Raw genomic sequence first — 22,782 nt, 5'->3', positions numbered from 1 at the left:
ATCCCAGTTGCCAGTGTGCAATTATTTGTTGTTGTTGTTTAGTCGTCTTAGTTGTGTCTGACTCTCCGTGACCCCATGAACCAGGGCATGCTTTGGAAACTCAAAGCTTTCTTCTCAAAGCTGCTCCTTTTTTATGTCCATGGAGTTTTCTTGGCAAAATACTGGAGTGGTTTGCCAATTCCCTCTCCAGGTGGATCACATTTAGTCTAAACTCTCGGCTATGACCTATCTGTCTTGGGTGGCCCTCCACAGCATAGCTCATTGCTTCTTGGAGTTATTCAAGCCCCTTCGCCAAGACAAGGCAGTGATCCATGAAGGGGTGCAATCATTTACTGTAGGCCTTTTAGAGAACTTTGTTACAAATGTTACAAACATAGTTAAGATTAATAAATTATGGTAGCCATAGAGATGTGCCTGAACACCAGGCATTCCCCTCTTCATTGGCATAGCTGGGGGGGGGCAGAGAGAGGCAGCTGCCTCCATGAATAAAAAGCAATAAAAATGCATAGCTAACTGAGGTTCTGCCCTCCCCCCCAACAAAAGCCCTGCCCCCCCCAACAAAAATCCTGGCTACACCCATGCTCCTCTCCATAGTGTTGTACCATTTATCTTTGGACAGAACCCTGCCATTCTTAAGGGACCCAAAAAGGAGTTACCTCCTAGGATTCCCCTCTTGCCATTCAGCTCTTCTCCCTCTGTGCTGCTATTGCCACCTTTCTAGTCTCATAGTGATGATCTTTTCCTCCTTCTGTCCCTGGCTGAGGAGTTGAAGGGTAGCAAGCAGGAAGGGTGGGTGGTGAGGGCAAGGCTACTTGCCAGTCCTCATTGCAAAGCTCTTTGTCAGCCAACTTCTCTGAGTTTCCAGCTGCCCACCATAATAAATTAAAACATTTGTGTCCCCAAGGAGAAAGCTGCAGCAAGGTCAAACAATCTCTCACCACCATTGGAGTTAAGGGATCAATGAGACTGCCGCAGGGGTGAGGGAGTAGGCAAAATTCCCTTACGTACCCCCCCCCCCCATAATAGTGGACACCTGGAGTTTGATCTGTCAACACAGCCTTTTGTTTCCACGGGCATTTGAAAGCCATCTGGGCTATGAGGACTCCTGATTGAATCTGGTAGTCTCATCCTAGTAGTAACACTGACTTTGGAGACCCCCCCCCCCAGTTAATACAGTATTAATTTTTCATGCATTTAAAAACACAGTTCAAATGGTTGTGGTTTGAAAGTTTTGTAGAAATAAATGTGGATTGCGGTTAATCAGATAAAGGAAGGCAAGGTTAAGAAATGGGGTAAGGACTGTGCAAAAACTTTTCAGTGGTTCAGTTTTACAGTTTCATTTCCTTTTAGTTAAGGGAGAAATGCAGGCCAGTTATGTTTTGTGTACATATGTGTAAAACATATGGTGTGCATAAAAGCTTCTGAGTATGAGGGGAAAACTTGAACACTTCAAGTACAGTTTTCAAATTCCTAGGTACCAAAATCATATATTTGGGGAGCTTGGACAATGGGTGATTGAGGTTCTTCCAGTCTGAAAATACAGTTTTAAAATAGATCATAAAAGTATGTGTAGGAAAGCAGTTGCAGGTGATCAAAATCTCATCTGCTGCAGATGATTTGTAGCATCTGAAGCATCAAATGTTTACAGTTTGCAATATTGTTGGAAGAGTGGTTTAAAAGTTGTATGTTGAGTATATTGTAAGATTAGGCATAACATCTATTTGTGCTCCAGTGGGTTAGTTCAGAAAGCCTTCGTCTGTGACTTCCTCCTTTTAGTTGCAAGTTGAAAAGGCAGCAAATTGTGTTATGTCCTGGATGATGAAATTTGATTATCTAGTTCACATTGTAAAAACAAAGCACAAGTTTGTACAGCAGCCATTATCTTTTTTTTATATATATATATAAATATTTATTAGAATTTTTGGATAAAAGAATACAGTAATAATAAACATTATTGCTTTGCTTTGACAAAGTTTCATGATATCCTTGAACTTCCTCACGTTTCCCGCTCCCACTTACATCATTAATAAATTTTTGTCCAGCAAATTATCATCTTATTTCCAAATCTGTAACCACTTACTTGAATACAATAAAATAATTCTCCTGCAAATTTGTTTCTCTTAATCTCTCTTATCGCCAATTCCTGATCTATTTTAGTGATGGCCAATTATTTATAACCAAGCATCCTTCTTAACATTCCACTAAATCACAATATTTCTGTAAATAAATCTTGAATTTCTTCCAATCTTCTTCAATCCTTTCTTCTCCCAGGTCTCGGATTCTGCCAGTCATCTCCGCCAATTGCATATAGTCCATCAGTTGCATCTGCCATTCTTCCAGTGTGGGTAGATCTTGAGTTTTCCAGTTCTTAGCGAGTAGTATCCTTGCTGCTGTTGTTGCATACATGAAGAATGTTCTATCTTTCTTTAACACCTTCTGGTCGACAATGCCCAGAAGAAAGGCCTCTGGTTTCTTAGTAAAGGTATACTTAAATACCTTTTTCAGCTCATTATATATCGTTTCCCAGAAGGCCTTCACTTTAGGGCAGGTCCACCAGAGGTGGAAGAATGTTCCTTCATTTTCTTTACATTTCCAGCATTTGTTGTATATTTTGGTATATTTTGGCAAGTTTAACTGGGGTCATGTACCATCTGTATATCATTTTCATTACATTTTCTTTCAAAGCATTACATGCAGTAAAATTCAACCCAGTGGTCCACAACCTTTCCCAGTCCTCAAACATAATGTTATGCCCAATATCCTGTGCCCATTTTATCATAGCCGACTTAACCATTTCATCTTGTGTATTCCATTTCAACAGCAAGTTATACATTCTTGAAAGTACCTTAGTCTTAGGTTCTAACAGTTCTGTTTCCAACTTCGATTTCTCCACCTGGAATCCTAACTTTTTGTCACTTTTAAAAATTTCCTTAATCTGAGCGTAGTGTAACCAGTCTCGCACTTTATCCTGTACAGCAGCCATTATCTATTCACATGATTTTAAAATGTTCCTTGAAAATTAATTTTTCTTCATCCCATGCAAATTGTTTTTTCAGGAAGTGGGTTGTCTGGCAGGGGGATTCACTCTGGTTAATAAGTAACCATATGGTGCATTTGGTAATGAGAAGGCACCTCGCTATACCAGTGTTTCCAAATTGGTGGTCGGGATCCACATAACCCACCTAGGGGGTCCATGACACATACCTGTCAACTGCCTGGGACATCCCATCTTTGGGCATTATGCTCTCATGAGTGTGACCTGGAAGACACCCCCCCCCCAGTTTTGCACTAGGAGATGTGAGAGGGTATGGTGGCAGCATTCACACAGAGATATAAATATTTTCAAAAGTAGAGGATCCATGGCTTGGCTTTTGAAAAATAGGGGGTCCCCAGTACTTGGCTAATTGGGAGCCACTGCTCTTTATGTTATATACCCAGTCATTTATTTTTATTATTTTATTATTTATTAAATTTATATACCACCCTTCATCCAAAGAAGGATGTTTTGTTAGAACAAAAACACAACAATCACCACCACCACCCCAGAAACACATTTCAGAGGCAGTAGAATATTAATCATCCAAAGGCCTGGTTGGAAAGGAAATATTTGAAATATTTGTTATAAATGACAATCATAACTAAAAAAGTATAAAAAGATGTATAATGAAGGGACCAGACCAACCTACCTGGGGAGAGCATTCTGCATATGGGGAGCCACTGCATAAAAGGCTTATTCTGGTGTTGCCACCCTCCGGATCTCCTGTGGAGGAGGCACACGAAGAAGGACCTCCAATAATGATTGCAGAGTCCAGGTTGGTTCATATGGGGAGAGGTGGTTGTTGACATATTGAGGCTTTAAGAATCAAAGCCAGCACTTTGAACTGGGCCTGGAAGTTAATTGGCAGTCAGTGCAGTCAGACCAGGATTGGTGTCATATGCTCAAACCATCATGCATCTTTGATGGTTTCTGCACAAATCATCTTCAAAAGCAGCCCCACATTTAACGTGTTGCAGTAATCCAACCTAGAAGTTACCAGAGCATAGACAACAGAAGTTTGGCTATCCCTATCCAGATAGGGGTGCAGCTGGGTCACCAGCCGAAGCGGATGGAAGGCAGTCTGCACCATCAAGACCACCTGAGCCTCAAGCAACAGCAAAGTATCCAGGAGTACTCCCAAGCTACATACCCCATCCTTCAGAGGAAGTGTAACAGCATCAAGAGCAAACAATCTCCCACCCATCTGGTCTAGGGAGCCACTTACTAACAGTGCCTCAGTCTTATTTGGATTAAGCTTCAGTTTCTTGGCTTTCATCCAGTCCATTACCAAGGCAAGACAACGGTCTAGCACATCCACTGCCTCATCTGCAGATGTAAAGGAGAAGTAGAGCTGTGTGTCATCAGCATATTACTGACAATGTACTCCATAACTTGGGATGACCCACTCAGCAGTTTCATGTAGATATTAAATAGCACAGGGGATAAAATTGAGCCCGGAGGAACTCACATATTGAAGGCAGCATCAGATAAAAAGGTTTTACTCTGAACAGTTTGATTTAATTATATTCCATACTTGCCGAACGGGATACATAAAAGTCATAAGTTGGTTGACTGTTGAGGAACAAATAGGAAGGTTTTGTCTTGTTCAAGAAAACCCTATGGTCTAAGCCTAGTCTATTTATATATCCATTTTCCACAGATACATTTCTCCCCAAAGTTGTTTTCATAAAATAAAGCATAAATATAAAATAGTATTATTGCCATTATATATAATATTTTTATTATTATTTTCCCTTTCCAGAAATGTCCATTCTGAAAGATGTGCTGCAAGACTTCATTTGTGTTTGACTATTGGTACTTAAAACTGGAAAGGAAAATACATAATGGGTAAGTTAATCTGCTTTCATTTTATCACTGAAGAGGAAACTGATTTGTAGAAGAGTGGCAGCATAGTACAGAGGCATTTTTAGAATGTCATATTGAACTAAAGCTATTGAGGCTTGAAATGTGTTTGCAGGATGAGAATCTGAATAATGTATGAGATTTAAACATAGCAAACATAGGGAAATGCATGTTTTTTATGTTCTGTTAGTTTCCAACAAAAGGCTTTTCATGCTTGGTACATTGGAAGTATCAAATGAGGGACTTTCAGAATCTATTGGAAGCCAATTTGCTACCTTATATGAATTGCTTCCCACGAAACATCCTGAACTGATATAACAATAAAAGCACTTAAAAACCATTTCAAGTCCACTACAAATAAAGACTGGGGTAAAAATTTCTTCTAAAAAGGCTTGTTGGGAAAGGGTGGTGTTCAGTTGACACTGAAAAGACAATAGAAACAGAACCTGTCTAATAGTAATGGGAGGGAGTTCCAAAGGGTAGGTGCTGTCACACTAAAAGCCCAGTTCCTATATAGTCCAGAACATATCTCCTCATGAGAGAAAAGGTCTCATGGGGCTCTAGTGACAGAATAGATCCAGCAGCCCCCTTAGACTATGAAAGGGGAGTATGACCTTGTACAAAGCAAGCAATTGGCCAGTTATCTGGGCTTGGGAACAGCTCACCTATAGTACTTCAGTCTTACTAGAACTCAGACTCAGTTGTTTGGCCCTCATCCCGTGCACCACCAATTTTATACAAGAAAAGGAAAGCAGTACAAATGTTGACTTTGTTCCCCAGATATTCTTCTTATACATCAATGGACTGCTGTCATAGGGAAAAGGTTTCCTGATGTTTCCCCCAATCAGAGAATTACTAAAATTGATTGTGCAGGCATTGAAATTGAAGACCAGTGCTAGGCACTCCTATATTTTTGTTGAACCATGAATGGATGCTGTTACTATTGGTCTCGGAACTCATTCATTGCAGTGTGGATTATGCTACCACTGGTTTTCCAAATTCTGAGTTCTAGCATTTCTATTTTTTATTCACTAGATGGCACTGCTGAACAAGATAAGATTTTAGGATTCTGTTTTTGTAGTACATGGCAAGTCTAGTTTTTTTTTTAATGTGACAAATGTATGAAGAACCATTTGTTTGTCAGGGCCATCAAATTTAAATGTAAACTATAATTGTTTTGATTTGAAAATTATTTTTGAAAGCTTTAGGGTTTCTGATACTGCTTTTGTATAAAGAGCTATGAAATTTTCAATAACATATAAATGTGTAGAAAAATGAGTAGCCTTCTGTTGAAAAATATGTTTGTCATTAGGCACTACATTGGAAATATATTCGACCATATATTAAAATACATTTTCATAAACATGAGACCTTATATTCTTATTGGTCAACAACTAATTATATCTCAACAACAATATACTGTACCATATTTACTTGATTGTATTTCACACCTTTTTTGGCCAAATTACATCATGGAAATTACGGTGCACATTAGATTTGATGGCACATTTACATTTGCCATCAAATACTTTTTTGATTTCAAGATCTTGAAAATTGGGGTGCACGTTAAATTTGATAGCACATTATATTCAAGTAAATACAGTATAACCTGGGACATGGGTAGTGCTGTGGTCTAAACCACTCAGCCTTGGGCTTGCCAGTCAGAAGGTTGGTGGTTCGAATCCCCACAACAGGGTGAGCTCCCGTTGCTCGGTCCCAGCTCCTGCCAACCTAGCAGTTTGAAAGCACGTCAAGTGCAAGTACAGTGGTACCTCGGGTTACATATGCTTCAGGTTACATACGCTTCAGGTTACAGAATCCGCTAACCCAGAAATATTACCTCGGGTTAAGAACTTTGATTCTGGATGAGAACAGAAATCGTGCTCCGGCGGTGCAGCAGCAGGCCCCATTAGCTAAAGTGGTGCTTCAGGTTAAGAACAGTTTCAGGTTAAGAATGGACCTCCGGAACAAATTAAGTACTTAACCCGCGGTACCACTGTAGATAAATAGGTACCGCTCCAGTGGGAAGGTTAACAGCATTTCCAGGCACTGCTCTGGTTCGCCAGAAGCGGCTTAGTCATGCTGGCCACATGACCCAGAAGCTGTCTGCGGACAAACGCTGGCTCCCTCAGCCTATAGAGGGGGTGAGTGCTGCAACCCCAGAGTCATTCGCAACTGGACTTAACTGTCAGGGATCCTTTACCTTTACAGTATAACCTACAGTATTTTTTCCATTTATCTAATTGAGAATAAATTGAGAATCAAAACAATGCTATCTATCTAAGAGTGTCTCTTAGTACAATATGTACATTTTCATGGATTCTTTCTCCAATATATAACAAATCATTGAACCAAATAATTCTAGAGTTGGAAGGAACCCTGAGGATCATCTAGTCCAACCCCCTGCAATGCAGGAATATGCAGCTGTACCATATAGCGATCAAATCTGCAACCTTTGCATTATCAACTCCGTGCTCTAACCAACTGAGCTATTGAGGCATAAATTCAAAGTTTCAACAAACAAGTTACTGCAGGCATTTTCAGCCTTTTTGAATCTGTGGTTCCCTTGAGTCCACTGCTCCCTTTACATTCTTTTTGCGACTCCCCTGTGTGATACAGGGGAATCCCCACTTGATTGGGAGTTCCTTTCTGGGCCACTGCACATGTCACCAGGACACCTTCCTTCCTTGTTTTTGAAGGTTGCTGAGGAGCTCTGTCTTGCTAAGTTCTAACCCCTGACTGGTTTACTGGAGAACAATGACACTGCCAATCATAACCATCAATTTCAATAGGCCTACACTGAGTGAGATTAACACTTGCTACAACCCAATATAAATTGGTTTTATCCTACTCAGGGAAGACCCATTGGAGGCCAGTGATCCTTGAGTCAGCCACACCCATCAATTTCAGTAGATCTCTTCTTGGATACTATTATTATTATTATTATTATTATTATTATTATTACAGTTTATTTCCCATTTATTACCTACCTATTTCAATGGGTTTCCTCTCAAGCAGGACTTAGCACTGCCTGCAACCCAATGAGGATGGGCTTTGCCCAACAAAGTTCTGCTCAAGAGTAGAACCCACTGGGTTCAATGGGTCACAATTGCCTCACTATCTTCCAGTGGGTCTCCTGCCAAGTAGGACTTACACTGGCCACAGCCCAGGCAAGAAGAAGTTGCCTTGTCAGGTTCAACTATTGCCTCACACTCACCATACTGGCCCCATGAACCATCCGCTTCCCTCCTCTCTTCTCCCTCCTCTCCCTCTTGCAGGCTCCCCTCATGTCCCCCCTCAGAAGCTGGGATCATAGAGATGGGCTAGAGAAGTGCACACTTGGGCAGCACTCTTTTGAAAGTGACTGGCGTCACATAGCACAGTCATATATGGAAAAGTAAAGACGCTCATCTCATTTGTCTGTTTGAGTAGGGAGTTTCCAGCTTTATGGAAGCCATTTTTTTCATCAGAGGAGGGAAGGAAGGAATGAGGGATGGTGCCCATTGCTGCTTATGGTGCCCCTGATAATCATTAAAGGACTCAGATACACTCGTCAATTATATCATTATAACTGCATTATAAACATGTGACACCAGATGACGCTGTAGAGCAGTGATCCATTGCCAATGGGATTTTGCATTGAGAGCTTTTATAGCATTTTTTTTCTATAATTTTTTTAAAAATCGGTATAGATCCAGCCCAAGTCAGCCCAGGGTGCCACGGCACACTGGTTGAAAACCTGGGAGTTACTCAGTTGTCTTCTTTCCCTTCCTCTATATAACTATACAGGTCAGATCCTACATACTTAAGATCCAGTCTAATATAAGTGTGCCTGATTTTTCCAACTGGAATTCATGGTTGAATATGTTGCATTTAATAAATGAGTTATCAACTATGGAAAGCCTGTAAGTAGGACCTGAGTGCAACACCACTTCTTCCCAGGTGTGATTCCCAGCAATAGGTATCAGAGGCATACTGCCCCAGACAGTGGAGGTGTGGGTCAAAGCCATTGTAATTAGTAGCCATTGCTAGCTTTATCTTCCATGAATTTGTCTAAATCTCTTTTAAAGTCCTTCAGGTTGTAACCATCACTACATCAAAGCAAATTCCACAACTATGCCCTATATCAGGCATAGGCAAACTCCGGCCCTCCAGATGTTTGGGACTACAATTCCCATAATCCCTGACCACTGGTCCTGTTAGCTAGGGACAGTGGCGTAGCGTGGGTTGTCAGCACCCGGGGCAAGGCAAGTAATTTGCGCCCCCTAACCCGTGGATTTTAGCACTCGAGTGCGAGCGCGCCCCCCCAGATGTTGCGGCCGGCCCTCCTGCACCCCCCCACGCTACGCCACTGGGGCTGGGGGCAAGCCAAGGAGCCAAGGACCCCCCCTTAAGGCTCAGCAGGAATTTATTAAATTTATTATTTGCGGAGCCCCCGCGAGCCGAGGCAGCCGAAGCCCCCTCCCCCTGGGCGCCTCCCCGCCCCCTCCTCTCCTTGGGCTGTAGGTGGAGTCCGCGCTCCGAGGCGCTCCAGATCCGGGCTTGGTGAGCGCCTCTCCTCCTCCCGGCTGGGTCCGGGGGCTTCCAGCCGCGCTCCGTCCTCGCCCCCCCCGGCTGAGACTTGCGCTGAGAGCCGGAGCCAGCGGCGCCCCCTTCCGCCGGGAGACCCTCGCCCGCCCGCCGGCTTCCCCTCGGAGCTCTCCTCCCTCCCCGTTGGCAGAAGCAGCCACCGCCTGTGGCTGGGCCGAGGGGATGGCGACGGCGTCGGGGTGCGGAGGCTGCCCGTGCCCGGCCAGGCGGCGTCGGCGCTGCTGCAGCGGCTGCTCCTCCTGCGAGCAGTGAGTGGAGCGCAGCGGCGGCAGCGGCGGGGAGCCCGGCGGAGGATGGAATTTGTCCCTTCCCTCTGGACTCGCGCCCCCCAGATGTTGCGCCCGGTGCAGCCGGCACCCCTGGCACCCCCCACGCTACGCCACTGGCTAGGGATGATGGGAATTTAGTCCCAAACATCTGGAGGGCCGGAGTTTGTGTATGCCTTCCCTATATGAAGACTGACTCTTTAGCTTTATCGTATTAAAAAAGAGGAAGAAAAAGCACTCTGTTGCTACTTTCACCTTACCATGCATCTTTCTATCATAACAACAACTTTGCTACTTTTTTTGTGCCAGCGAAACCAACTCTGACTGAAAGGGGTTATTTCAGCAGTTTGGCTCAAAAAAAGATCTGCTAATTACATAGTGTCTGGTAAGTCCCATTTAAAATGGCACATTTTAGGCATTTGTATTGTATGCATTTTAGAACAGGCATACACATTTTTGGAGCAAATCTCCTGTTTATTTTGTATGAAGCTACTCAAGTTGAACTCTTTTCTTTGAAACAACTGCTTCGTATTGGGGGAAGTTATATTGGTTCTTTTAGAACTGGTGCTCTCATTAAGTTTTCCATGATGCTTCCTTGTATCATTTAATTGGTTTACTTGTATCATTGAAAGCCAGAACTCAAGCTGGATTTGATACAAGGTCACATATGGAATTTTCTTTTGCTTTCATGAGAACATTATTTGAGCCTACACTCACCAAAAATGCAGTCAGGAGGTGGACAGAAGAGAGGAAAGGGAATATTTAGTGTTTCTGATATGAAAACCATATTTTTAAGTTCTTCTATCTCACTGGCTCATTTTCAGCAGCCATTTCATATATAGGGATATGTAATAATAATGATAATATAACAAAGGCTATCATGTCCTTGCCCACTTCTGAAAATTTATTGCCAGTGCTTTTTTTCTAAAAGAAATTTAAAGCTACTCTCATTTTCCTACTCATACTGAAATACTGCCCCTCAATGAAGCGAAACTTAGATTCACAAAATGTTTAGGGATATGTGCACCCCTGCATCCCCCCCCGAAAAAACACACTGGTTATTGCACCCTAATACATCTCTGTATCTGCTCTTAGCTTTTCTTGCTTGGCCACATTCAGCCATCCGAAGGCTGTCTGCTGCCTCAGATCTTCTTCCCCCTTACTGCCCTTTATGTCTGGAACTGCCTCCCAGATCACCTGCATGATGTCATTACTCTCCAACACCCACATTTCCCATGAAGCCTTTGGGACAGTTATCTAGCTCCATACCCTACTGTAACTAAGCCTAAGAATGCATTGTGTTCTGCCTTGCCCTTGTCTGTCCCTTTTAAGATGCCCAAGTTCTGTAGTCCTTCATCTTGTCTCTCCTCCTGTACCCAGGCTGATGAAAGATTGCTGCCTGCCAGTGAGGTTGGACAACTTCAACAGTAGTGGAGACTTTGACTTCCCACAAATGTTAAACCCTTCACTTCCCTGAAGTACTTGCTCATCCTGCATCCTGTGATTGAGCCTAACAACCTGTCACTCAAAAGCACATGAGCCCCATAGACCAGATATATCAATGTGGTTCCTTTGTTCCTCTTCCTGCAACCAGCTCTAGACAGAAGTTCCCAGGCCAAGAGACTTGGAATTTAGTTGGCAGTCCCCCTTCTCCTGAGTGGGCTATATGATCATAGGAAGCTACCTTTATGTCTCTGAAGACCATCAACTCTGCTAGTGGGCATCATATTAACACTATGAATACACCCTGCTAAAAATTAGTAATATTTATGGGACAAGTGATTAAAAAATTAAATCTAGCCTGTATATATATATTGAAGGGATGGAGGTAGGGGAAACGACTGGACAAATCAGAGAGTGTTTTTCCTGGGTTTTCCTTTCCCCACTTTTTTCCTTTTGGAGGTCAAATTCCATGTCCAGGAACATACAGTGGTACCTCTGGTTGCATAAGGGGTCCATTTCGGAGGTCCGGTCGGATCCTGAGGTTTCCGCAACCTGAGGACCACTTCTGCGCATGTGTGCGCAGTAAAACTCGGTCAAATACTTCCTAACAAATGATTTATAGGGAATACATTTTGTTCTGTAAGTGGGACTGTTAATCAATTTGGTTTTCTTCAGGAGCAAGATGTACTCACATCATCCTTGTATTTGTTTTGCCTTTCCAGAATATTGTATGATGGTAAGTGTTGCTTGTGAGTTCACACAACTTTGAGTTCATATATTTCATTGAGAACTAAGTGTACATTTCTTATGTATGCAATTGTGATTTATTTATTTTTAATTCCCCTTTCCTTCCCCAAAGGCAGAGTATGTTCTGATATCAACCAATATCAAAAATATAGAGGATGATACCTCATTCTCATACTTGGGGTGGAGCCATTTAAATCAGTGGACCTAAGTCTATTAATTTCAATGGATCTATTCTGAGTAACATTGGATATTACCCAGAGTTAATGAAAATACCACAATACCAGTTTTAACCTAAACTTCCCAAAGAAAAAGGTAATATACTGCTCCCAGGAAATGTTTGGGCATTCAGCATCTACCAAGAGGAGTGTTTACTAGTTGACCAAGCCTCCCTCAATGTCCTTTAATACAAACATGAAGGCTAAAGAGCTTGCTCAGCCAGTATTAAGGGTTGAATTGGAACATAAAGAAGCAGGTGTCCTCTCACTTGATATATGGTACACTTTGCAAATAATCTTTGTGTCCCCTCAATAATGATCTTGTGCTCCTCACTGGTGGCCTCTTTTAAATCAGTTTCTCATAAAATGTATTTTTCTTGCAGCAGTTCTCCATCCTCTTGTGTCACCAGTGGTGGCTGAGCTGAAATTTCCTGCATCCTAAAGAAGAGTATGTATAAAAGGAATGGCCTCATGGCCAACGTGACAGTGACCTCCGCCACACCAGAGGTACACATTTGGTATTCTGTTACCATTTGTATGTTTTAATTTAATTGTTGTTTATTTTGGCATCTCTCTAAGACTTTCTGCCATTAATTTGTCTTGCCTAGTATCATACTTGTATGTATTTTACAGATTATGTAAATTGAACAGCTGCAGCCAACGTGGCTAATGGGCAGGGGTGATTGGACCTGTAGGTTAAGGAGAGGCCAAATGGGGAACAAACTAAGATCTCAACTCAGGGATGGGGAAGACATTTGATTCAGTTCTCTTTTAAAGACAAACCTACCTAATTTGCCTTTCTGAACAATATATAAACTGAAACACAACCACTCTTCAAAGTCCACACTTCTCTGAAATTTGCAGTGCCGTTCTTCAGTCAAGTAATTTGTACAAAAATGTGTATACTTGGGTACCGTATGCATTAAAATGCTTATATTAGCAAAATTATTATTTATTAAATTTATGTACTGTCCTTCATCCAAAGATCACAGTGTGATTTACAACATAAAAGCACAAAATACATAACATGATAACAAAAACAAATAAACAAAAACAACAGCAACCCTATTCACTCATTCCTACCAGCCCCTCATTCCTCATGAAAGCACCCAGTTTATCCTCTTACTGGAGGCTTAATCAGAAAGTGGCCCCTCGCCTTGTTGGTTCCCAAAAGGGAAGATTCCATTTGGATGTCACCTGCTGTTACAACAGTTCCCCAAATACTCTTGCCCCTGGAATCAGCTACTTCTGTAGCCTAGTGATGCTGTTCTCCAAGGGCAAGGCTTCAGGGTACACAGTGCAGATGATTGGTGAGTCTTAGCACCCAACTTGTACTCTGTTTCCTGATCCAACAATGTCTAATAAGCTCTGATGTCTAGGAGCTCTGATACATGTGTGACATGTGGCACTTTTCCATCTGGTTCATTTTAATGGACACAGCAGGTCCACACCTGTTCTCCATTTTGAATGTGAATCTGCTCTGTTTATTGAATGGGGAAAGGCAATTTGCATGCATATAGTGTGGAAATGCCTTCTGTATCCATGTTAATGTTTTTCCATGTGATCCCATACTTGGAAGGGATTCCATACACAGAAGGAAGGGGAAAGTGGTAAATGAGTATGTGAAATGTCTGTAGAACTGAAACAGTCACGTATTAGCAGCTATGACCTCCTTCCCCCTGAGATTCTAAAGTGCTGTGAATCAGAAAGACCCAGTTTTGGGGATATTGCAGAGGTAAATTTAACTCTATTGTGCACTCGACTCCATAGAGTATATCTTTTTGCATGTTTTTCATGAGATCTCCAAGCCTTGGAAGGCTGGAAATAATAATACAAGATTATAAAAAAATGCATTTTGTTGAGTTCTGTTTACTTCAGCTTTCTGTGGAAAAGCTGTACAGAGTTACTGGAATTTACAGTGGATTTAAACCAGCAACTTACATGAAAAAATAGACAACAGAACTATGCCGTTCATTTCAATAATTTAGTATTATCATGCTGAAAAATAGTCACTGAGTTGAAAACATTGGAAATGGATGAGAAATGAAGACTGGCATCTTGTGGTTAGGATTTATACCATGTCCCAAGATTGTAAGAACCTAACTCCTAGCTGGGTTTTATACTTTTTGAGTGGAAGGTGAGAATGCATCTTCTATAAACATTACATTGAGAAGTTACAGTAAATCTGTAATGTCCATTAGAAACTCTTGAAATTTGAAAAGGTTCCTTTGTGATTAAGGGTCTAAGTTCATATTTGACAGATCTAAGATATAATTCCAATTTTGCCACAGTCTTCCTGCATGGTTTTGAATAGCATACTGGTGAACAGTTATATTTCTGGGAATCTGGAGGGAAACCTCAGACTAAATAGAGTGTTTTCTGTTTAATGTAACAGAGAATGATCTGTGTGAATTCCCGTATTTATTAAAAACAGTAGCCTCCTTCCATTTTATTTAGTTTTCACAACTTACTATGTCTTCATAAGCATGTTTACTCAGAAGTAGGTTCTGAGTTCAATGGGACTTACAGCTTAGTATATTTGCTTAGGATTTTCTAAAATGTGTCCAGTAACCAAAAGACTTTGGTCATATACCCCAATATCTAGTTCTGTCCATACTTAGCTTATGTCACAAATATTTGCAGATATAGGTGTATGCCCAATTAGTCACTTCCTCTTCTTGCTGCCACCACTGCCTGCCTGCCCATGTACTGCCACAACATTTGGGGATTTCTAGTTTTGAAAAAAACAAAAGTCAGGGGGAACATGATGGGGGATAGAAGATTTTGCATGGTGTGAAGAAAGTGAAGACGAAGACATTTTCTCTCCCTTTGTCATAATACTAGAACCTGGGGCCATCCAATGAAGCTGGATTCTTGAAGATCCAGGACAGATAAAAGAATGTTCTTCTTTACAAAGTGAAATTATGTCATTCACTCCCCCAAGATATAATGGCGGTCCCGTACTTGGATGGCTTTAAAGACGATTAGACAAAGTCATTGAGGATATGGCTATCAGCGACTATCAGTCATGTTCTACCTCCACTTTTGAAGTCAGAAATTCATTTTCTGTGAAGAGTGCTATTGCACCCAAGTCCTGTTTGTGGCCTCCCCTTACACATCTGATTGGCTATTGTAAGAATAGGATGCTGGACTAGATGGGCCTTTGGTCTGATCCAGAAGAACTCTTGTGTTATTCGCCTCATGGTTAATGGCAGGCTGCTTAGCCCAACCCTTTAACTCTTTAAGTCAGTGGTTCCCAAACTTTTTGAGTTGCACAGCACTTTTCAGAAGATAAATTTGCCATGGAACACTTTCGTTGTCCTTATGCCAAAGGCACATATGTGCATTTTTGGCTGATTTTACATTTATTTTACTTCAAATTTCTTCGCAGAGCACCAAGTGCTTTGTGGCACTGTCTGGGAACCGCTGCTTTAAGTTTCTGGGGGACAGTAAGCGACTAGGTATGGGGGACTCCCCGGTCCTGAATGGGGTGGTAACTGTGCCCCTCAAGGACCAGGTCCCTAGCCTGGGGGTCATTTTGGACTCACAGCTGTCCAGGGAGGTGCAGTTTAATTCTGTGTCGAGGGCAGCTGTTTACCAACTGAGACTTTACCCTCACACTGTCTCACCAGAGTGGTATATGCTCTGCTTTGACTACTGAAATGCACTGTACAAGGGGCTACCACTGAAGGTGAATTTGAGACTACAACTAATCCAGAATGTGGCTGCTAGACTGGTGACTGGGAGCAGCTGCTGGGGCCATATAATACTGATCCTAAAGGATCAACATTGGTTTCCAGTACATTCCGAGTACAATTCAAAGTGTTGGTGCTGATGTTCAAAGATCCTAAATGGCTTCAACCCTGTATACCTGAAGGAGTGTGTCCACCCCCATCATTCAGTCTGGACACTGAGGTCCACCTCCAAGGGTCTTCTGGTAGTTCCCTCGCTGTGAGAAGTGAAGTTACAGGAAACCAAGCAGAGGGCCTTCTTGGTAGTGGCACCCACCTTATAGAACACCCTCCCATCAGATGTCAAACAGATATACAACTGCACAACATTCCAAAGACATCTGAAAGTAGATGTATTGGGAAGTTTTAATGTTTGACAATTAGCTGTGTTTTTATTTTGTTAGAAGCTGCCAGAGTGGCTGGGGCAAAACTGTCAGATGGGCAGGGTGCAAATACCAATAATAATAATAATAATAATAATAATAATAATAATAATAATAATAATAATAATTTCCTAGAGAGTTCTAAAAGTAGCCTAGCCTCTTCATGACTGTATTCACTTTTTTCTAGCCTTAAAGAGAAATTGGTAGGAAGTACTACTGGGATATCTCTGCCACTTTCCTAGTTTCACAAAGCAAGGAAATGCAGCTTCAGTAGTGTTTCAGTGGTACCTTGGTTCTCAAACCGCTTAGTTGTCAAACAAATTGGCTTCCAATCGCTGCAAACCCAGAAGTAAGTGTTCCAGTTTGCAAACATTTTTTGGAAGCCAAATGTCCGATGCGGCTTCTGCTTGAGTGCAGGAAGCTCCTGCAGCCAATCAGAAGCCATGCCTTGGTTTTCAAACCGTTTCAGGAGTCAAATGACTCCCGGAACAGATTAAGTTTGAGAACCAAGGTATCACTGTATTTTGTTCTTAGCTTGGAAAGGAATACAGTGATTAATTAGATCAGGCAAATGTTGCTACTTTTTGGTTCACCAATTCAAAGCTTTTGAAACGTCTAAGAATAGAGGCTTTACAAGATCCATTGCTGGAGAAAACCCTACTGATATATATACCAAACTTTATATTGAAAGCTCTTTCTAATCTTATAGCTGCACATCTCTTCTCTTGCATTAGCCAATATGAGCACCAACTTGAATAGCTTTTGTTTAATAAGCAGAGGGGAGAATTGGATAGAAACCCGAGTTAGTAAAAAGTAAACTGGCATAAGGCTCAGCTTTGCTTTTTTCTTTGTGAACGTAATCATTAATTAGCTGACTGGCAAATTTCTGGTTTCATGTAAATCTATTCCTCCCATCCCTTTCCATAGGGCAGCAGCAGTTCTGACTCTCTGGAAGGACGGAGTTCAGATTATGCCCATAAAAGCTATGATGCAGTTGTGTTTGACGTATTGAAAGTAACTCCAGAGGAGTTTGCAGTAAGTAAAAATGACTGATTTCATATTTGTACTAAAAGTATTGACGTGATCATAAGAATAGGTTCTCATTCAAATTTCTGAAGTAAATTAGTGTTCATCAAGCTATCTCGGGGGTTTACTTGATTTACATATAAAGTTTTTAATTCTTATACCCAACCGCAGTATAACTAACACTTTTTTCAGTGAAGCTTCTCCTAAGCTGTAGCCACAGCACCATGTTCACTTTTATAGAAAACTTTTTTTAAAAATGTGAATGCAGAAGTGGAAACACAGTGCTCAGGTATTTGGGGCTGCTGGAGAGGCTTCGGCAGCACATCCACCCACCATTGACTACATTTTCTCCCTTCCCCCAGGCATTGGAGCAGTTTAGGTAAAGAGGACCTTTCCTGCCTTATTTTTTTTTTATATCCAGGTGTTTGTTTGTTTGGGGGGGGGTGTTTATTTTTTAAAAAAGGACTTCTCTGCAAGCCTTTTTTCCAGTTGGAACTTACCAGAACTCAGTTTCAACACCTCTCAGGTGGGCACCATTGCCATTCTAAAAGAACTAAGGAGGTGTTCATGGTGATTTCTGGCACTTCTTTTTCTAGAAAAATAGAACTGCTTCTCTGCCTGATAATGACAGACACTTGGGATTTAAGCAGAGATAATGTGACCAGGAGGGATTCTGCTTCGCTCTTCTGATTCTGCCAAAACTGAAAAGGCAGTAGCCAAAGCAGTCAGCTACTTCGCCTTTATTTCAGTTAAATGAGGTTTACTATTAGAAAAATGCACAAGAAGAGAAAGGGAACTATAGCCTAGGAATTACAAATGGAAAAACTGAAATTAAATTGAGGAAGCAACATATAAATCCTTTCCCTTCTGTGACTCTGCACTTAAGGATGGTTTACTGGTTCTACTCTAAATATGACTAACATTGGATAGAAAGCTAAATGTCTACATTGCAGAATCTGTGAATAGTTTCCAATATTTGTCTTACATAGAGTAGAGCCATTGAAAGTGATGGACACAACCAACTTAAGTATATTAATTTCAATGGGTCTATTGAGTAAGGAACAAAATTTAGCTGGATGTCACACAACCCTTGTTGCCTTGTTTGGTCAAGAATGTGGGGGAAAGGAGCGCTTAAAAAGGGTCAGCAGTGAGCTATTGAATCACAAATTACTTTAACAATGCATTTCATCACAGCAGTGTGAAGATTTCTGTACAATATCAGCTTTTCTGAAGACTACGCACACATGATCCGGGGCCTGAGTGTTGTCAGAATTTTCTGTCTTGGGCAAAAGTATCTTGGACTAGCACAGAATCAAGTATTTGTAAATTTGTAATTGTTCTTTCTCTAACTTTTGTTACAGAGTCAGATTACATTGATGGATATGCCTGTGTTTAAAGCTATTCAGCCAGAGGTATGTGCTCTGATATTAACTTTTAATAAATGTTGGAAGTCAACAATGGCCATTTGGATAACTTTATATGTATTTCAAGGGAAAATAACTGTTATTAACGTAAGACCCAAACTGTACCTAGCGCTGCACAGTGAAGTACCTATATAAAGGCTGTAAGTGCTAAGTGACCATTTAACCTGCATCAGGAAATGCAAATAATGTTTCTGAGAAGTTGGGTCCCCTCTGAGATTTTTCATGTGTTTCTTGCGCTGCAAGTCCCGCCACTCCTACTATAAATGCTATCAATCAATCAATCAATCGATCGATCATATACACCTCCCCCAAGGGCAAAGAGAGGAGCTGCCAGAGAAGCCCAATCATTTAAAATTCCCAACAGGATGAGAACTCAGCCTCTCTCCCTACTATCTCTTTCCATAGAAGAAAACATGACAGGCAGAGGAAGCAGGATGGGGCCCAGCATAATTTTTTCTCTGGCATGTTGGCGAATATGAGAAAGCAGCAGTATGTAAGTGGAAGCCGTAGCAGATTTCAGGGACACTCCTTGTGCCACTCAGTCATTTGCTCAGTTTTGTACCAGTGTGTTTACTGCTGCTGCTGAGGAACAACAACAACAACAACAACAACAACAACAACAACAATTTATTATCTATACCCCTCCCATCTTGCTGGGTTTCTTCAGCCACTCTGGGCGGCTTCCAACAAAATTTTAAAATACAATAGTGTGTCAAACATTAAAAGTGTTCCTAAACAGGGCTGCCTTCTGATGTCTTCTAAAAGTCTGGTAGTTGTTTTTCTCTTTGACATCTGGTGGGAGGGCGTTCCACAGGGCGGGTGCCACTACTGAGAAGGCCCTCTGCCTGGTTCTTTGTAACTTGGTTTCTCGCAGCGAGTGAACCACCAGAAGGCCCTCGGCACTGGACCTCAGTGTCCGGGCGGAACGAGGAAAATAAAACCGAGGAAAGGAGCACTATTAAAATATTAAAAAACCAAATGTAAATGAACAGGGTTCATTGGAAGTCCTTTTTGAAATATTGTATAACCATATCAGTTTTTCTCCATTTATTTCTTTTTTTAAAAATCTATGGTCCAATGAAGACAATTATCACCCACCCACCCGACAATGCCCACTGGAACCCAACCAATGTGATCATGCAATGTCAATTCCTGAAACATTCTTCTGGCTCCATTTAGAAAGCGTGCAGCAGAAGCTGCATGTCTTAGCCACTCAGGGAAGCTTTTACATTTAATGATGTTTAAAGAAATAAATAAAAAGGCCATTGGTCACCTTTTATTATTGTAAACTAACTAGTACCTCCATCACCCAAACGCCCCACGCTCCCTTCACTTCCTACAAAACCTGCCAAATGTTCTGCTGTAGAAGTGTTCAGATCAGCCCTAGTCAGCTTGATTGTGGTCAGCTTAAAGACAGACAGGGCATTGGCAGGTCTTATTCAGGTTCGTATGTTGATGTTGACTGACAGCAGTAGATGGAAATGTGGTTCGAGACAAACTCTTTAAAATTGCTTGAATTTTCTATTTTAGATGTTAGAATAGGCCTTCTAGGAAGCAGTGTAGACGCTGAGTTAAAGCTTGGCAGAAGGCTAGGAAAACTTAGAAGTCTTGCAAGTGTTGTAATACATAGCTGTCTTGTTCCCTGATGACTATAAGAAGTGACTAATTTTATCAGGAGATGTCTGGTGAATGCAGTCAGAGCTCTGACATATATAATTGCTTCCATCTGTACTTACGCATACAGCATGTGTTCTAAGACCAATTAGATCTCAGCTGCTGATATTGCTAACAGTGGCTTTTCCAGCTGTCTCTTTTAATTCTATGTAGTCAAATTAAAATTTGTTACATTCTGGCATGTGTTATTCTTTGATCTTAGTTTTGATGTGGCATCTTACTGATAGAATGATAACATAATTCTATGGGCTAGATATATTTGTGTCCTAATAATGGTTTTAACAGGCTACTACATTTATATATAAAGGAAGGCTATTTCCTAAGTGCTTCTGTCTATTTAGATTTGGAAATGTTCTCCCCAGAGAGGCTTCACAGGCACCTACAATGTATTTCTATCAGCATCAAGTGAAAAGCTTTGTATTCTACCAGGCTTTAGGTCTTCTGAGAATTACTGCAATTCTGGCATTCTGAAGCCGTGAGAAAGTTGATATTTGTTTTAACACTGCTGCTGTTCGGTTTTATGCTGGGTTTGTATTTGTATTTTTTTTATAGTTCATTTTTACATGTTTATGTCCATCCACAGACTGCTGGTAATGGGAGTGGGAGCGGAGCTCAGAAGTATCATAAATTAATGATATATACAATATTTCATGGCCCTAGGAAATTTTATTTCTAAAGAAGTTTGTGGCCATTTTCTTACTGATTCTGCATCTTGGACTCCTCAAAGATCCCACTGTATTCTTCCTGCAGCAGGAGCTCCTGGAAGAAATTACGCATGGCATGAATAGATAAAAGTTTTTCCACTCTCTCATCACACTAGAACTTGTGGACATCCAGTGAAGCTGCATGTTATAAGATTCAGGACACGTTAAAGAAGTACTTCTTTACACAGCACATAGTGTTATGTAGCCCATAACTATGGCACTTGCATGTCTTTAAATGATGATTAGACAAATTCATGGAGGGGAGGGCTATCTGGGGCTACTAGCTGTGCTCTATCTCCACAGTTGGAGGCAGCAATGCTTCTGAATACCAGTTGCTAGAAACAACAGGAAGGGAGAGTGCACTCATGCTCCAGTCCTGCTTGCAGGTTTCCCACAGACATCTGGTTGGCGGCTGTGATAACATGATGCTGGACTTGGTGGGCCATTGACCTGATCCAGCAAGCTCTTATGTTCTTTGCGGGAAGTTATGTGCTTTAAATGTATTGTGTGTATGCAGCCTGAGATACAAAATACTTAAGTGGAGAAGGGCATGAACTTTGATTCTGAGAGCTTGCAACTCAAAACCAGCAACATATTTTCCACCCAAAGACTTGTTATAACAAATTGCAAAGGCAGCCTATTATTTGGCTTTAGCAAAAGGAATAGTAATGTTGTCATTCGTTGGTCGAGAGCCACCTACAGCTTTTCCTCACTGTGTTTGTGCCATGAAGTTTAAGGATAACTAAAAAATCATCAGTCCTCAACGTGGTGCTTGACCTTTTCTGATGTCAGTTTTTATCCAGTCCTGAATGTAAGGCATTCCAGAGCACAGAGAGAGGTGTTGGATGTTCTACGAACATTAACAAGTGCCGTATGTTTGCAGATATTAAGTCATTTTTCCTTTAAAAATAAAGAATATTTCAAAATAAGAAAGTGATCTAGGGCAGATTGTCAAAGTTGCAGTCCCTTGGGCTGTCTACAGCACACTATGTATTGCAGCCCATCAACTGCTTAATAAAGCCCCTGAATTTTAGCAGTCTATTAGCATATATGATCACGTCACAATTTATTCTGAAGAGGACTGATACACTACAACCTTGACAGTACTTGTATTAGGTTGCTCTGATCAGCTTAAATAGTAAACAGTTTTTGTTCATCTTGTTCATCCGTAAAGATCCCTAATTCCTGTCTGTTACTGTTTTCTCCCCATATCATTATTGTATCGTCTTCTGGTTTTCTTCATTTGGGCAGATGCAGCCTAACTCGTAAGAAGCAAGAACTCAGGAAGTGGTTTTTGCAGCTCAATGTTGATTTTGGGGCTACATAAATATTTATACTAATCATTCTTTTTTTGAGTAACTGGAGTGACTTATGAGATAATTTTCATATCCTTAAGTAACAAGGGAAGCCTTGTAAGTCATCATTTGAACATTGTTCACACAGCTGTTATCTTCCCAAAAATTGTAAGATGTGTCACACCCACCCACCAACCAAATTATTTTATGCATTTAGTAGTAGACTGTGGAAGCTACCATAAATAGCAGGATTTATTGCACTTGCATGATAATATGATTGATTACAGCTTTACAATAGACCTTAGGGGCTAGCTGCCTGCTACCCAATGCCCACTCCCCTGTCAGGATTCTTTCTCCCACCCCCCAAATATCTAATGAGATGAA

General features: G+C 41.3%; 1 protein-coding gene across 9 annotated transcripts in view; it reads left to right on the top strand.

The window, feature by feature from the left end:
- The window catches only part of RALGPS1 (Ral GEF with PH domain and SH3 binding motif 1), a 217,422-nt gene that overhangs the window by 34,332 nt on the left and 160,308 nt on the right, over positions 1-22,782 (top strand). For 7 of the 9 annotated variants that reach the window (XM_081896462.1, XM_081896469.1, XM_081896468.1 and 4 more), the window contains exons 2-5: positions 4,800-4,885; positions 12,545-12,668; positions 17,203-17,310; positions 18,663-18,713. In XM_081896462.1, coding sequence (XP_081752588.1) covers positions 12,612-12,668; positions 17,203-17,310; positions 18,663-18,713 — 216 coding nt within the window. In that variant the 5' untranslated portion in view covers positions 4,800-4,885; positions 12,545-12,611. The remainder of the gene's footprint in view (positions 1-4,799; positions 4,886-12,544; positions 12,669-17,202; positions 17,311-18,662; positions 18,714-22,782) is intronic. The other 2 variants (XM_081896465.1, XM_081896466.1) reach the window with 1 other exon arrangement.

The sequence above is a fragment of the Podarcis melisellensis genome, assembly GCF_964234715.1.
Source record: "Podarcis melisellensis genome assembly, chromosome: Z".
Taxonomy (NCBI): domain Eukaryota; kingdom Metazoa; phylum Chordata; class Lepidosauria; order Squamata; family Lacertidae; genus Podarcis; species Podarcis melisellensis.
This window is presented reverse-complemented; position numbering and strand designations above follow the sequence as displayed.